At 37.1% G+C, this 17890-nt stretch overlaps 1 protein-coding gene and 1 long non-coding RNA gene across 3 annotated transcripts in view; one reads left to right on the forward strand and one right to left on the reverse strand.

The window, feature by feature from the left end:
• The window catches only part of MARK1 (microtubule affinity regulating kinase 1), a 140799-nt gene that overhangs the window by 77050 nt on the left and 45859 nt on the right, over window positions 1–17890 (forward strand). For both annotated transcript variants that reach the window (XR_008714818.1, XM_055581927.1), the window contains exons 2-4: window positions 4179–4382; window positions 5635–5688; window positions 17395–17443. Coding sequence is in view for 1 of the 2 variants with exons in the window: in XM_055581927.1 (XP_055437902.1) it covers window positions 4179–4382; window positions 5635–5688; window positions 17395–17443 (307 nt within the window). In the remaining variant the exon portion in view is untranslated. The remainder of the gene's footprint in view (window positions 1–4178; window positions 4383–5634; window positions 5689–17394; window positions 17444–17890) is intronic.
• On the reverse strand, window positions 8715–11565 carry LOC129652865 (uncharacterized). The gene is made up of 3 exons (XR_008714819.1): window positions 11507–11565; window positions 9400–9491; window positions 8715–8816 (listed from the first exon to the last, which is right to left on the reverse strand). It is a non-coding gene; the product is annotated as an uncharacterized LOC129652865 (long non-coding RNA).

The following is a 17890-nucleotide window of genomic DNA, read 5'->3' on the forward strand; positions in this document are numbered from 1 at the left end:
AGACTTAAAGAAAGTAGAGAAAACCACTAGACCATTCAAGTATGACCTAAATCTAACCCCTTATGATTATAAATGGAAGTGCCAAATAGATTCAAGGGATTAGATCTGATAGACTGCCTGAAGAATTATGGACAGAGGTTCGTGACATTGTACATGAGGCAGTGATCAAGACCATCCCCAAGAAAAAGAAAAGCAAAAAGACAAAATGGTTGTCTGAGGAAGCCTTACAAATTAGCTGTGAATAGAAGAGAAGCAAAAGGCAAAGGAGAAAAGAAAGGATTTACCCATTTGAATGCCGAGTTCCAAAGAATAGCAAGGAGAGATAAGAAAGCCTTCCTCAGCGATCAATGCAAAGAAATAGAGGAAAACAACAGAATGGGAAAGACTGGAGATCTCTTCAAGAAAATGAGAGATACTAAGGGAATATTTCATGCAAAGATGGGCTCAATAAAGGACAGAAATGGGATGGACCTAACAGAAGCAGAAGATACTAAGAAGAGGTGACAAGAATACACAGAAGAACTATACAAAAAAGATCTTCATGACCCAGATAATCAGGATGATATGATCACTCACCTAGAAGCCAGACATCCTGGAATGTGAAGTCAAGTGGGCCTTAGGAAGCATCACTACAAACAAAGCCACTGGAGGTGATAGAATTCCAGTTGAGCTGTTTCAAATCCTCAAAGATGATTCTGTGAAAGTGCTGCACTCAATATGTCAGCAAATTTGGAAAACTCAGCAGTGCCACAAGACTGGAAAATAATCAGTTTTTATTCCATTCTCAAAGAAAGGCAGTGCCAAAGAATGCTCAAACTGCCGCACAATTGCACTTATCTCACATGCCAGCAAAGTAATGCCCAAAATTCTCCAAGCCAGGCTTCAATAGTATGTGAACCGCCAACCTCCAGATGTTTAAGCTGGTTTTAGAAAAAGCAGAGGAACCAGAGATCAAATTGCCAACATCTGCTGGATCATCAAAAAAGCAAGAGAGTTCCAGAAAACCATCTATTTCTACTTTATTGACTATGCCAAAGCCTTTGACTGCGTGGATCACAACAAACTGGAGAATTCTGAAAGAGATGGGCATACCAGACCACCTGACCTGCCTGATGAGAAATCTGTATACAGGTCAAGAAGCAGCAGTTAGAACTGGACATGGAACAGCAGACTGGTTCCAAATAAGAAAAGGAGTACGTCAAGGCTGTATATTGTCACCCTGCTTATTTAACTTCTATGCAGAGTACATCATGAGAAACGCTGGGCTGGAAGAAGCATAAGCTGGAATCAAGATTGCCAGGAGAAATATCAATAGCCTCAGATATGCCAGTGACACCACACTTATGGCAGAAAGTGAAGAACTAAAGAGCCTCTTGATGAAATTGAAAGAGGAGAGTGAAAAAACTGGCTTAAAACTCAGCATTCAGAAAACTAAGATCATGGTATCTGGTTCCATCACTTCATGGCAAATAGATGGGGAAGCAATGGAAACAGTGAGAGACTTTATGTTTTGGGGCTCCAAAATCACTGCAGATGGTGATTGCAGCCATGAAATTCAAAGACGCTTGCTCCTGGGAAGAAAAGTTTTGACCAACCTAGACAGCATATTAAAAAGCAGAGACATTACTTTGCCAACAAAGGGTCGTTTAGTCAAAGCTTTGGTTTTTCCAGTAGTCATGTATGGATATGAGAGTTGGACTATAAAGAAAGCTGAGTGCTGAAGAATTGATGCTTTTGAACTGTGGTTTTGGAGAAGACTCTTCAGAGTCCCTTGGACTGCAAGGAGATCCAACCAGTCCATCCTAAACAAATCAGTCCTGAATTGGAAGGACTGATGCTAAAGCTGAAACTCTAATCCTTTGGCCACCTGATGCGAAGAACTGATTTGATTTGAAAAGACCCTGATGCTGGAAAAGATTGAAGGCGGTAGGAGGAGGGGATAACAGAGGATGAGATGGTTGGGTGGCATCACTGAGTCGATGGACATGAGTTTGAGTAAGCTCCAGGCATTGGTGATGGACAGAGAAGCCTGGCGTGGTGCAGTCCATGGGGTCGCAAAGAGTCGGATACGACTGAGCACACACTAACTAACAATTCGTATTAATTTCTGGAGTTTAGGGAGATTTAGATCTAACAATGAAAATTGACCATAGACCAATACTTAAGAAGATGGTGTGATGGTCCAGTAGTAGAAATTTTTCCTGGATATAAAGATAGCAACAAAAAAGAGGGGTAATCAGTTCTGCTTTGTGAAAGACATAGAGTACTTTGTTGAGGAGGAGATAAAACTCAATTTTGAATGATAGAGAAGTCCATAGTTCCTGCTGGACAAATTCAGGTAGAGAAGTACTGTTTGTAGGAATTATTATAGTGATCTATTGAGTCTGAGAAAATGATTATAATTAAAATCTCTTATTTATGCTCAGATAATAGAAAAGTCACTAAGAACCAGTGAATAACTTTGTGATTACTGCCTACTTATATTATTTATTGCAGTAGTTTTCAAATTTGCCTGCATCAGAATCAGGACTGGCTAAAATACTCCTTACTGGGTTCCACCCCCAGAGTTTTCTGTTCGGTAGGTCTGGAACAGGGTCAGAGAATTTGCGTTTCTAGCATGTTCCCAGATGATGCTGATGTTGCTGGTCCAAGGACAGCACTTTGAGAAGTATTGGTTTATTGAACTTTTCCTATATATCTGGCACTCTACGGTGTGGTAAGTGTGTAAAAGTGGAAAGAAAACATGTCTGTCCTCAAGTTGCTCATGGTGAGGTGGCAGACACAAAGAAGTGAGTGTATGACAGTGCGGTGGATCGAATCACATGGAAGTACAGTTTGCTGTGAAGATACCCCAGTGTGACTCTTAACTCAAAATGGCTGCAAGTGTGTGTGAGACACAGAAAATCCTTTACTCCTGAGCCAAGTTTTTAAAAAATATCAAAGGTAAAAACAAATAGAAAAATGATCTTGAGTCCTGCTTTGCATGAAATTAGTAAATGGAGTCCTCTTCAGAGTTGTCTTTAAGAAATTTCTAATCAAAAATTTTTTAGACATGTTTTTGGTGGTATAGTTTGGACAACATATGTCTGAATTACTTTGCAAATAAAAGCTGCCCACTTCTTTTGTTTATTTGTTGTACTCATCTTCAGCTGTTTTTAAGATGTCAGATAATGATGTTTTGATTGTCATGCATAATTCTACATTTTTACAGAAAATGCTACAAATTTTATTTACTTCGGAAAGCAGACAAAACTAGCCAAGAGCAGGGATACTCAGAGCTGGGGAAACAGGGTTCCTTAGGCAGCCTTACCTGGGACTTGAGGTGCTGAGCCCCAGGGTAACACGGTCAATTACTGTGATTGTGAGCCAGCGTGAGAAGCTGAGACAAAGTGACATCTCTGCCTTGAGAACGGCAAGGAGGAAGAAGGCAGTGGATGTAAGGGCATGGATCCAGCAGGGCTGTCGATGGCTTCTTCTTGGGCATGAGAAGCTGGGTGAGGGGCTGAGAAGGAGTTGATTAAAGGTATACCTGTCGTGGGAAAGGGCTTGGTTAGTTGGCCAAAGTTATGTGCCCAGCAAATCAAAGAGTGACCAGGACAAGTAGTTGGACTGGTTTAGAGAAACAGAGCTGTACTCGTGAAGTTGTCTTGGCACTGAAGACATTCTGCCATTGTAAGGAAGCAATCTGGATCTGGATTGACATCTCAGCCTACACGGGTAACACCCTTAGGAGAGTAATGATCTGTGGGGCTCCTGGCTATCTAACTATTTATATCTTTTTAAAAGCAAAAGCATATGTCTAAAGCTATGCAGAATATTTCATTTTAAATGATTATATTCCCCCTGGCAAAGGGAACTAAAGTCAAGTAGAAATTGCAAACAGAATGCCCAGAAATGGTGTAGTGCAATCTGTTTTCATTAGAGATGAATTATTTTTTTTCTCTTTATTTTTAATTGAAGAATAATTACAATACTGTGCTGGTTTCTGCCATACATCAACATGTATCAGCCATAGGTTTATATATGTCCCCTCTGTTTGGAGCCTGCCTCCCACCTCCTACCCCATCCTACCCCTCTAGGTTGTGAATTATTAATGAAAATTGTTTGTAGTGTTATTTGAACTGTCCTTTAATTATATAGTTTAATTAATGATGAAATCTTCTAACCTTTTTTTTTAGCATACATCTGTGGATGGATATACTGAACCCCATATCCAGCCAACCAAATCAAGTAGCAGACAGAACATCCCTCGGTGTAGAAACTCCATTACGTCAGCAACAGACGAACAGCCTCACATTGGAAATTACCGTTTACAAAAGACAATAGGGAAGGGAAATTTTGCCAAAGTAAAGTTGGCAAGGCATGTTCTAACCGGTAGAGAGGTAAGTTTTCACGATGCCTTTTAATACTTACTTGGACCTCTCCAGAGTCTTATTAAAAAAGCTTTCCTATAGCTGATTCTGGAAATAAATTAACAGTTAAACATTGGGGTATGTGTGAATGGACTGTACATAGGTAGAGTTATGCCTAGCACAGAAAAATTGTCCTTACGTATTAGCATCTCTTATAAAGCAGATGTGCTGCACATGAGGTTTTCTTAGCCTTCTGTCTTTTCATTATATGGTTTCCATAAACATTTCAGATTACCCTTGCTACCCAACCCCAGGAACAGGGCTAGGATAACTTCTTATTAATTACTACTTAAGCTGTACTGTATATAGGAATAGAAATCTGAGGTTGTACACATGAAACTTACATAGTGTTAAAAGCCATTGTTACCTGAATAAAAAATAAATTCTAAATACTACTACTTGAAGTAAATTAGGTATAAATGTATAGGAAATTAGCTACTAATTTTTAATCTATTTAGAGATTATATTGAGCAAGTGTTATAGATGTTTTTCTCAGATAATAAGAGAATCAGGTTTCTAAAATCCTGTGTGTTTCAAAGTAGGTATATTTACATAGTAAAATATATGTTTAATAATAATAATATATTTAATAATTTATATATTAAAGACTCAAAATAGTTAAACATCTAACACTCTACATTACATGATCGGATCCAATTAGGACATTATGAAAAATGTGTCATAAAACATTCTTGCTAAGTTTCCAAACTTGTTTTATACATATTATTATTGTTACTTATGGTTAAATTTAGTCTTCTCTATTTTGACCCCAGGAGCTATTAGGACACAGGTTATATTAGACAAAGATTTAGAGGATGTTTAAACCTGTTTCGTTAGTTTGCTGTAAGTTTGGGTGTCCAGTCTCTCTCCCCACATACTACTTAACTTACTAAAAGTTTATAAGCCTCTCTCTTCTGATAATTATGACTTATCAAGATCATGAGTCAAATATTAAAGTACAAATGATTTTTACTTTAAAAGGGGAACCTTGGAAGAACTTAACAAAGGTGTAATTTCACTGACTTAGAATCAAATAGGTTACAGACTTGGGTCAATAGAATATATTCTAAGGCTGTCTAGTTATCAAAACTTTACCATCCAATTATGTTAATCTCCAGTATAGCTATATCTAATTAGGATGAAACAAAAGATGTTTTCTTTATAAATTTTATTCTGTAAGATATGTATTCTCAAATTAAAATTTAATAATTCTCTTTTTCAGGTTGCTGTGAAAATAATAGACAAAACTCAGCTAAATCCTACCAGTCTACAAAAGGTATTTAATTATTTTAATAGTAAGTAATTATAATATGAGTTTATAATCAATATATGATACTTGTAGAATCAGTTATTCTAAATTTCCCATTAGGTACAATTCTACATTTCATCAGTATATGAAGAAAAGACTTGATATCAACATAATATATACATTTGTTAATATTTAAGTATTTATCAAATGTTTGAAAAATATCTACTCCTCAAATGCATTTACCGTGTCAAAGGAACTTATGTCTTTTAATACAGTAGGATAAAACTTTTTGTATCAGATATTTCGAAGTACTTAGGATTTTGCTTCATTCTAATCAACTTATGAGATACTGTTGTCAATAGGTGGGTTTCCTATTGCTTCAGTTGCTTCTCTTCCTTCCTCCACAAAAACTACAGTAGAAGACTACTGTAGAAGTTACTGTAAGCTAACTTAGAGTAGAAGTTACTATAAGCTAACTTACAGTAGAAGATACGAACATTTCTTCAAAGGGTGAACATACAAAACAGCATGCTGCTGCTGCTGCTGCTAAGTCGCTTCAGTTGTGTCTGACTCTGTGCGACCCCATAGACGGCAGCCCACCAGGCTCCCCTGTCCCTGGGATTCTCCAGGCAAGAACACTGGAGTGGGTTGCCATTTCCTTCTCCAATGCAAGAAAGTGAAAAGTGAAAATGAAGTCACTCAGTCGTGTCCGAGTCTTAGCAACCCCATGGACTACAGCCTACCAGGCTCCTCCATCCATGGGATTCTCCAGGCAAGAGTACTGGAGTGGGGTGCCATCTCCTTCTCCATAAAACAGCATAGGGACCAAAAAAAGCAAGTAGGATGGGAATTGACCTGGTAAATTTAGTAAAGCTGGTTCATGTTGCTTCATTAATTATTTGGGAAAACTTTCTCAGATACACATTTTAGTACTTTGAAAATGAAGCAAATGTTTTAGCATTTGTGCCATATATGTTGTTTATATATAGCTCACTGTGTAGTATATAAGATATATATGTGTGATTATGTATAAAGTACATTATTATTTTTATGAGAATATAATGGGATCATGGTCACATATGTAAGTGTGGTGTAAATAACTGGATTTCTAAAACAGAATTCTATAAGAAAGTTTTAGTGTGGTGTGTATAACTATACTTGTGATTCTAACATTAAATGAAAATTTTGGGTCAGTGATAATCAAGACTTTCCACTTGTCTCAGTACCAGATAACTCAGTTTATTTTATATATTTCTACTTAAGAGATTTGGATCTGTCTTTTTACTTACTGAGATTCCTTTTAAATTTGCCAACCAGTATAGCTTTTCATAGTATTGGTATTTCTCATCTGTATGAACATGAAAGGTTTGCTGGATTTTTTTTTATTTCTCTGTGAGTGTGAGATGATATATACCTTGTTGGATGTTTTTTGGGAGAAACTTCCAGTACCTGTCTCTTAGCTAATCATGACTTAGTGGTATGAGTTATAAAAAGGCATCTTCCTTGGGCAGAAAAATTATCCAAAGATGCTGTTTCTTCCTGTGTTAGAGCCACAGTGGGGCAAATTTTTGCCCACCCCTCTCCTGGGAATCCCTTTAAAACACAAAGACTGCATAACAGCCCAGAGGCCCTGTTCATGGCCCAGCTAGCCTTTTCTCTTTTCCGAGGTTAATCTGTGTGATACTCTGGTAAATTATGTGATTTTGAGTGACATGTAGAACTAGTTCAGGCCTGTTGTGCTTGTTGGATGCAGGGCAGTGTGACCCCCACTCTGTCTTTCCCAGAGGGGCCCAGAGAAAGTTGTGGAACCAAAGTCACGCTTGTTGAAACATGCAGCAGACATGCAGATGTGAAGCTGAACTGTTATTCAGATTAAAAATATACTTGGTGATGTAATTTCTGTTATAGATTCTGCTAAATTCTGCTAATCTTGCTGATAAAGGGTTGCTTTTCCAAACGGGCATATAAAAAATGATGGCAATTTTGTTTTCTTAAATCTGTGAAAATAAAAGCAAAGATTGAAATTTACTAAATGTAGCCAGTACACCATGTGTATTTTGTTGTTTTCAGAATAATTTTTATTTATGTTCATAGCTTCGCTTTTTGTTAAAAGATTTAAAAAAGAACAGATCAAGGCTTGCTTCATTTTCATGCATTGTAGAATATTCAATGTTTGGCCTTACTCAGTGAATGCTAGGAGCACCTCATATGCCAGTCAGTCATATCTAAGAAATAAAAATATAAAACACGGAATTAAAAGTAATCATTTTTTTCCCCCTTAGCACTGACAGTCAAGTAATAGTAAAAAAATAGCAAAATGGCTTTCCGTGCCTTAGGTGTGCTTCCTAAAAGGCAGATTATGATAGCACATATTTGCAGTAAGGATTCATTTTAATCTCATCTCAACCCAAAAGTATTTGGTTAAGTCTTGTTCTGAACTTGATCTGAATTTAAGCTGGTCCTTCTTGTTTATTCTTTTTTGTATAGCATATTAATAGGGAATATTACTTTCCTTTGCCAACATTGGTGATAGATGAAAGTAAACTAAATTTGATACCCAACCTATTCCAAACTTCTGAAATATAGAGTTCTTAAAAACAGTTTGGTCTTTGGAATTGTTAGCATCTTTAGTTTCAACATTGCTCACGTAATATCTTGTATTATTTGTATTACATATTTTAAATTAATGGAATCCAGTTTAATACGTTTTCATAGGTTAAGACTGTTTAGCATAGATGTTATATTTACTTGTTCCTCTTTGAAGCATGACTCCCACCTCACATATTAGTGGTTTTTTAGAGTAGGGTCTATGAACTATACTAGTGATTCTCTGGGGATCTTTTAAGCAGCCTATTACTGATGGAGAAAAAGCAGAATGATGAAGCAGTTTTATTCATAGTTCACTTACTTGAAATGCAAGATTAGTTGTTGTTTTCTCTGAAATTCCACCAAGTTTTGAAACTTGGACATATTAATTTATAACAGATTGACAAAGTTTTTGTTAGTTTGTCTCAGCTCACAATCATCAGGGTGCAGTTTATCTTCTGTATATTACTTATTAATTTGCATATTTTATTGTTTTACTGTGTTGTATTATATTTCAAAATCACAAAAATAGCACAGTGGTTCAGAAGTCATCTGCTGAGTAGTAAAACCTGCAATGAAAACAGAAACAAGACTACTAAAACTCATTAATAATGAGAAGTGCTGCATCCCAGTTACATAGAATAGGAATCCTTATGACAGTGATCACAAGCAGGGCAAGTATAAAAAGTTTCGAATTAACATCTAGGAGTCAAACTTACTGAATGAATAATTCATTTACTGCTAGTGTGTTATCTGTTGTGTAAAAATGTTGTCTAATGGTAACCTAAGCCATTTATACTTCAGTGAGTTTTCAGATGAAGCCCAGAGACCTCTCTGGTAAGGTAGTTAAGTTTTCCAGAATATCTTCAAAATAATCTGTATCATGTTGATGAATTTGGTCAGTAAAAGTAGAGAGGAAGACAGAATCATGGAAGCAATTCAGAATTACATTTCTTTTAACAAATCAAAAAACCGAACTTTTAAAGGCAGTCCTATAATTATTGACAAATATTTTGGATCAAGAAGAAAGCAGAAGCTCCTTGGCAATACTCCTTAACAAATCTCCCTGTTGAACATAGGCTGAAAACCAATTACTCTCACATATGCTTGCTCTCTCACATATGTCACTTCGTAGCTGCAAAAACCACTTACATGCTGAGTACTTCTTGTGTACAGTTCTTTCCATGTGTGTAGATGATTTGAAGGAAAAGTCTTGACCAGTTCTTTCGTGGATAAATGAAAACCTAAGTCATAAGAGAAGAATTAGCGTTTAGTAAGCTGGTTGTAGACTGCAAAAGTTGTCTTTGAATCATTACTGAATTTATATATATAAGTTCAAACACCTACAAGGAGTGATACTGCTGTGTGAATACATAGGATCATACCTAATGCCGAGTCACTCACTGCTTCATTCTTCATGAAATTTTTGGTTGGTAACATATCTCTGACCTTGATTTGATTTTAAAGGAATGCTGGAAACAGGGACTATCATAAAATCTTGGCTATTGGGAGATGTCTGTGTAGCACACAGTGTGGAGAATTGGAAAGTGTATCTTTCACACTGAAATATGATGAATTTGAGGGAGCAGGTGTTCAAACAAGTTTCTTTTTAAATTTATTTTTAATTGAAGTATAATTACTCTACAATATTGTGTTAGTTTCTGAACAAGTTTCTTTTAAAAAGTGATACTAATAATGTTAATGTCTAACTAAAATATCAACAGTTTAAATGTTAAAGATAACCAGATTTTTTGGAGAGTTGCTCTTGTTTAATCGCTAGGTTGTATCTAACTCTTTTGTGACCCCCTGGATGGCTTCTCTGTCCCTGGAATTTCCTAGGCAAGAATACTGGAGTGGGTTGCCATTTCCTTCTCCAGGGGATCTTCCTGATCCAGGGATCAGACCCGCGTCTCCCACATCTCCTGCCTTGCAGGCAGATTCTTAACTGCTGAACCACTGGGGCAGCTCCTTTTTGGAAAGACCAAACTGTATTTCAGGCAGTTCACTAACCAAAACTCTGAGTTTTCTAAACCCTGTTTTAGCCTTCAGTTATTGGACAAAGAGTTCAATAACATATTATAGGCAGGTTTAACATAACAAATGTTACATCCAAATATGAAGACTACTTTCCAGAGTAAGCATATCCAAAGAGTATATTAAGAACCATTTGCTATTATCCTTCAGACTGAAATTTCTAGTCTTCTGACTTTTTAGTGTGATTAGATCAATAGCCTAGACTCTGTCTGAGAGCTGTGCATAAGCTTCTTAAAGAACTGCTTTTGTAAGGCTGGGTGCTCTAATTAATCTGAATGTCTCTGACATACCTCCCAGTATTTCCTTCGTTCCTTTCACTGGTCAATCTGTGATTATAATTTAGGATTTTTTAAACTTAATAGAAATAAGGGGAAAAAAAAAGTAAAGCTAGAAATGGAAACTGCCTTAGGATTAAAGCTGCATGTCATTGAGTCCAATACATATGTTAATTAATTAATTCTTAATATAGCAAATATGTATTGAATGAAGATTATATTTCCCCTTATGTTTCCTCTGTGTTTTTGGCTCCCTCTTTTCTGTTTCCTTTAAATGGAGTCATATTCCTTTTTGTTTGCCGCTCAGTGTTGGAGTTTCACAAGGCATGGTCCTAGGACTCTCAGTGTTCTCTTCCAAGGCTGTCTCAAGGGTGACTCTGGTTTAAATGGTCACCTATAAGCAAACACAGATTTATTTCTTCAACTCAGAACCCCTCCTACATTTGCTTGTAATCCCTCAAAGATAACCCAAACTTATATCCAAAGCTGAACTCATGACCTCCCCCCGCCTGATCAGTATGTTGCCCGCCTGTTGCTCTTCCAGTGTCCTGTCTCAGTGAGTGACACTGTCCCCAAATTGTGCAGGCCAGAAGCCTCAGAACTATCCTTGGCCCCTCCCTCTCCCTCCTCCTTACCATCTCAGTCCTTGAATTGTTCTGATTTTATTTCTTAAATGTCTTTCTCATCCCGATCCTCTCGACACCGCTGCTGTTCTCTCTTCCTTGGACTACCCCAGTAGCTTTCCACCTAGGTTTTCTGCACTTTGCATCCCCCCCAACACCCCCCACCACGCACACACACACTCACTCACACATATATATGCCCTTTAAAAAGTCATCAAGAATGCAAAACCTGTCTGATTATATTGTCTTTCTATTTAAACTTTTAGATGGCATTCCATTTTTTGTAGTTTGGAAATCAAGTTCATTAACATGGTGTTCAGATCCTACCTTCTTTTTTCATCTCATGGTCCCCCAGCTTTCCCTAGCTTCTCCCCACTCTTCTCATCCCCTCCTTCTCTGATTCCGCTGCCTTTCTTTCATCTGGTCCTATTCATACTGTTTCAGGCATCAGGCCTTTGCAGCTTTTCACCCCACCCTGTTCTTAAGCTTTTACCACTCCCTCTGGGCTTCCCTGATAGCTCAGTTGGTAAAGAATCTGCCTGCGATGTTGGAGACCTGGGTTTCATCCCTGGGTTGGGAAGATCCCCTGGAGAAGGGAAAGGCTACCCACTCCAGTATTCTGTTCTGGAGAATTCCATGGACTACAGTCCATGGGATTGCAAAGAGTCAGATACAATGGAGCAATTTTCACTTCACTTCACTTAATTCTTGCTCACTTCTCACATTTCAGCCTTAAGAGTAATTTCTTCAGGGAAGCCTTTCCTATTTCCACAACAGGTGTTAAATCCTCCTGCCCTTCTTAAAATTAAGCACCCACAACCAAGAGTTATTCATAAAACATCGCTTTAGTTTTGCTTGAATAGTACTATTTGGATTTTGCTTTTGATGCTTGTATTTCTGCCTCTGATTCTGAAGACCTCTGTTCTAATTTCTCAGTCTTTTTTGGCTGAAAAATGTACATCTATTTCTGTATTCTCAAGAACTATGTAATATTTTCACAGTTATTTTAAGAGTCATACTCCTGGCTTTTCTAAGTTGGGAAGTTTGTTGATATAGTACACTAGTCTATTTTTAATTTTTGGATGGAGACTTCAAAATATCTTTCCCATTTAAAAAAAAGTTGCTTTCTCATGATATTTATTTATTGGGCTGAAATGTTTCATTTCTGATCTTTTTTCTTTTTTTTTTAAATTTTTTTTCCTGATCTTTTTTTATAAGATAAAACTAGAGATACAGTTGAAGCCCTGTGTGTCATTTCTTGGCTCTATTCCTGTCTTTCTACCTAGAAATAACTTCTATTCTGAATTTGGTCTTTCTTATTCCCATTCATTTGTTTAAAAAATTTTCACATGTGTATCTTTACATAAAATACTGTATATTATTTATTTTAAGCTTTTTATTCTTCTGCAACTTACTTTTTTCCATTTAGCATTGTCTTACAGTTTTATTCATGTTAGTGTGTATAGTCTAGTTCATTTATTTTCACTATTATTATTTGCCATTGTACAAATAAGCCAGTTTACCCATTCTCTTAGTAGATATCTACTAGTTAGTCCATCTTTCTGTTTATATTTAGATTGTTCCTGTTGTTTTAGTGTTTCCTTTTTTTTTCCCTATTTAGCTTTTTGTTTTTGCTGTTACAGACAATGCAGCAGTGTTTATTGTCATGTACTTATTTTTCTAAAGAAGTATAGAAGGATATATATCTCTCCAAGTAGAATTGCAAGGTTGAAGGGCATGCATATCCTCAAATTTATTAAATAATGTCAAATTGCTTTTAAGTGGCTACACCAACATCTACTTCTGCTAACTTTGTATGAGATTTACTTTTGCTCCACATTGTTGTCAGCACTTTATATTATCAGATTTCTTAATTTTTGCCAATCTCGTAGAAGGTATCTTGTTTTGATTTTCATGATTTCTGCCTAGTGAGATTGGACATTTTTCAAATTTAATCTATTTAATGTTTAGTATCTTCTCTCTGAAATTATTTGATTTGATATCTCAAATAATTGTATTTACTTAATGGCAACTTGAGCCCACAGTTGTATCCATACAAGCCGTTGAGAAAGACTATAGCACTATAAAATTAGTACCAGTTCATAAAAAAAAAAAAGTTATCATTCATATATGAAGGTAAAATTTAGGCAAAGTGGCAGAGCCTATTATTTTGCATTTAATAATTGATGACAAGTTGTCAAGTTTAGAAGTAATACTAAGCATTTTGTGTTTTTTAGTTAGAAATCATCTAATATATACTAATTTAAGTATATTGAGATTTCTTTTTCTGAACTGTTTCATGGGGAGAGCTTAAGTTAGCCTATGTTTTAATACTGGTAGTACCAATAACTTCATAAAATATTTGATGTCCTAATAATAATGTCTGAAGTAAAAGAGGAATGAAATGGTAATGCTAGAAATTAAAAAGCTGAGAGTTTAATCTGTAGGGTTCTGTTAATATAGTCAAATTGTATATAAAATCCCTCAATGACTGGTGTCTCTGAGAAGGTGTATACAAAGCCCTTTCTCTTAGATCTGAACATCACCTACAGGGTACAGCAGCACCCACACTTCACGTTAATAGGCCAGTAAACTGCTGTGAAAGATACAGTTGAATTTTTACAAGGTTTGAGGTGAAGGCAAAGAAGGGCTTCTGCCCCTCCTCAAACCCAAATCAGAGCAAAATACCTGAAAGGCCAAGAAAGCTGTGTTAAAAGGCCAAGAAGAGATGAATGTCAGCCTCCTCTTATGAGCCCAGCATACTGTGACTCTGATGACAGCCTGGAAGAGCTCTCCTTGGGGGGACAAGGTTGACCACTGCCTTTGGCCAGAGTTCTTCTCTATCTGCCCAAGAACACGGAGATGATGAAGAAGTCCTTTAACATTGACAGGTCCCAGGACAGCACAGTGAGCAGGTCTGGTAGAGATGATGATGGCAGTTTGGTCCCTGACTATGATGCTTTGAGAATAAATAGGATGAGCATTGTCTTAGCCATGTCCACTTGACTACTAATAAACAGAATAGACTTTTCCACCATCAAAAAAGTAATAATAAGCAGAAGGAATGGAAGAGGTTGGAAGGAACAGAGTAGTTGAGAGAAGAAATAAATAAGACAAATATGTATTGATTAACACTAATGGAGTTTGCCTAATCCTGATCCTTAACTCTAACCAGGAAGGACTGAACTGAAAAGTGAATACCTCTCCACAGAACTGAGGCTTGTTCACTAACTTCAGTTATCTAAAACAGTCAAGAATCAAGGAGGAAACCACAAAAGCCTCTGAACAACTAGAACAACTGTCACAAAGTCCAGACAGTGAAGTCCCTGCCCTTCAGTCATGGAAGACCCATCCATCTCAAGCCTTCGCTCAGCACTTACTTCTCTAATTCAACACAGTCTTAAAACCCTGGCCTTAATTCTCAGCCGACAGAAAAGTTGAACCAATTGTTTGAAAGGTATTAGTGAATCCAGAGCTCTCCTGCTAAATTTGTATATGTTAGGAACATCATGATGTCACAGTTTCAAGAGGAAAAATAGGACTAGAAATTAGAATCAGAAACTCAAATAGTAATGTGGGACTATTTAATATGTTCACGAACTTCTGTTTTTTTCCTAGTTAATTCTCACGTGCGTTTTAATCACACTGAAATTTTTAAAGGTGGGAAAGCTCGTATAAATGCTGGTCTAAAACAATGGCAGACTTTTGTTGTCCTTACTTGGCCTGGATATATGATGCTTAGTTCGCTCAGTCATATCTGACTCTTGGCAACTTCATGGACTGTATAGCCCACCAGACTCCTCTGTCCGTGGCGTTTTGCAGGCAAGAATACTGGTTGTTGTGGTTCAGTCACTCTGTCATGTCTGACTCTTTGAGACCCTGTGTACCGCAGCATGCTAGGCCTTCCCGTCCTTCACTGTCTCCTGGAGTTTGTTCAAACTCATGTCCATTGAGTCGGCGATGCCATCCAACCATCTCATCCTCTGTCGCTTCCTTCTCCTCCCACCTTCAATCTTGCCCAGCATCAGGGTCTCTTCCAATGAGTCAGTTCTTCACATCAGGTGGCCAAAGTATTGGTGCTTCTGCTTCAGCGTCAGTCCTTTCAATGAACACCCAGGACTGATTTCCTTTAGAATGGACTGGTTGGATCTCCTCGCAGTCCAAGGGACTCTCAAGAGTCTTCTCCAGCACCACCATTCAAAAGCATCAATTTTTCAGTGCTCAGCCTTCTTTATGGTCCAACTCTCACATCTGTACATGACTATTGGAAAAACCATAGTTTTGACTAGTGGGTTGCCATTTCCTTTTCCAGGGGTTCTTCCTAACCCAGGGATTGAACCCACATCTCCTGTGTCTCTTGTAGTACACAGGCGTGCAGTGATTTTTACAACATTTCTCCATCTCAGAGTAACCTTCTTAACTTGGTCTAAATGTTCAGCTCTCCTTTCTCCCTCACCTCTCTCTCTCCCCCTTTACTAAGGAAGAGCAAGCATGGATAAGATTGGCGTCTTTGCTAATAAGGGTGTGTTCTGAATGAAAAAATCACATATGTGTAAGGAACTCACTGTCTCTCCCTCTTCTGCTCCCTTTGACTCAAGTGACTGGTGCAGAAGACTTCTACATTGTCCAGTCTCTCTTCTGTGCAGCCAACTGGAATATTAGAGTTTAAGAAGGGATTATGGGGAATCATGAAGAAGAGCATCATAAACCTTTACTGAATCCATGTGCTACTCCTGTTAAATTGACCCAAATTCTCTAGGTTTGGAAGGTTAATGACAAATCTAGCTGACAATTTAAGTGTTTCTTTAGGAATAAGGGTGATTGGCAGGGCATGATTCTGGCACTTCATTGTTCCAAGTCAATTAACCACTTAAAACCCCCATCATCACTTCTTCCAGCAGCAGCTGCTCTTCTTCTGTCCATAGCTGCCTGTCACTTTAAGCCAGCACATACCCAGCTTATACACACATTTATGCTGTTGCTTGTTTTTGTTTTTTTCCCTCACTCCTTGTCAAAATCCATTAAAGGATAAAATAGGTAACCAGCGAGGACCGACTGTATAGCACAGGGACTGTACTCAATATCTTGTAATAACCTATAATGGGAAAGAGTCTAAAAATGAACATATATGGATATGTTCATATATGAATCACTTTGCTGAACACCTGAAACTAATACGACTTTTTAAATTAACCATATTTCAATAAATTTAAAAAAAAATCCACCTGAAGAAGAGGAAGCTATCCATAGAACAATATATTCTAGACGTCTTTGAGATATAGGAACCCGATGGCTGTATATTATTGCTTTAACTAGAATAAATTAAAACAACAGATACCACTTCACACCCATTGCATTGCATGTGTGTGCTCAGGCATGTCCAACTCTGCCACCCTATGAGCTATAACCTGCCAGGCTCCTCTGTCCATGGGATTTCCCAGACAAGGATACTGGAGTGAGTTGCCGTTTCCTTCTCCAGGGGATCTTCCTGACTCAGAGGTCAAACCGAAGTCTCCTGCATCTCCTGCATTGCAGGTGGATTATTTACCTCTTGAGCCATTGGGGCTTCCTGCACACCTATAAAATGGTGAAAATCCAGAACAGTAACAACACTGAATGGTGGCAAGGATGTGAAACAACAGGAACTCTCAGCTGCTGATGGGAATGCAAAATGGTGCAGCCACTTTGGAGGGTAGTTTGCTGGATTCTTATAAAACTAAAGCTACTCCACTATACCACTCAGCAATCATCCTCTTTGATATTTACCCAAGTGAATTGAAAATTTATGTCCACACAAAAGCTTAATGGTTTATATACCTTTATTCATAATTGCTTATAGTGTGATCAACCAGTAGAGATAACTAAAGAGTCAGGCCCCCCACCTCCTAAGAACGTTGTTTTTGAATAAAAGTCATAAGAATGTACATTTAGTTTCATTTCCATAGTATTTTTCTTTTATTCCTACTAATGAGTATTTGAATGTTTTTTTATTGTATATGGTATATACACACACACACAGAACCATTTGAGTTCAATTAGTTAACATTGTCCTGGAAGCCAAGTCTTAGTAGAGTTGGAATTGTGAAATAAATCTCTTATTTGACCAGAATCCTATAGTGTCTTACAAGAAGATAAATTTCTTCAAATAGATGTTTTGATTGGTTCTCTGTTGAGTATTCTTTTTTAGCAGAAATGTTTCCTGTTTCCTTTCACAGTTGTTTCGAGAAGTACGAATAATGAAGATATTGAATCACCCTAACATAGGTATGAAATTTATATTTCACAATTAATGATAAAATATTTTCCTTAAATACTATTGAGGCTATTTAAAATGATACAGTTTTAAGGATGTTCTGTATAAAAAGAAGAAAAGTGATAACCTAAGTGATAATCTCAGAAAGTGTTACTTTGGAAAAATATTATAAAGAAGTTAACTGAAGGCTACAAATTGTATTTTTCTACTACCTTGCTATCTTCTACTCTTCACTAAAATAATACATATGACTTGGAGTTGCTGTATACAGGTGTTTCTTATATCTCCTTACTAAAAATCTCTCTAAAGATTGCATGCCATTTAGATATGGATAAGAAATAATTCCAGATATTTTGGCAGTTTGGACTTGGGTTTGTTCATAGTCTATAGACAAAATAACTAGTTTGAATTTTAAAGAAAATAAAGATTTTATTTCAATTTTAGTGAACTTATTTCCG

This window comes from Bubalus kerabau, chromosome 5, assembly GCF_029407905.1.
Source record: "Bubalus kerabau isolate K-KA32 ecotype Philippines breed swamp buffalo chromosome 5, PCC_UOA_SB_1v2, whole genome shotgun sequence".
In the NCBI taxonomy this organism is placed as follows: domain Eukaryota; kingdom Metazoa; phylum Chordata; class Mammalia; order Artiodactyla; family Bovidae; genus Bubalus; species Bubalus kerabau.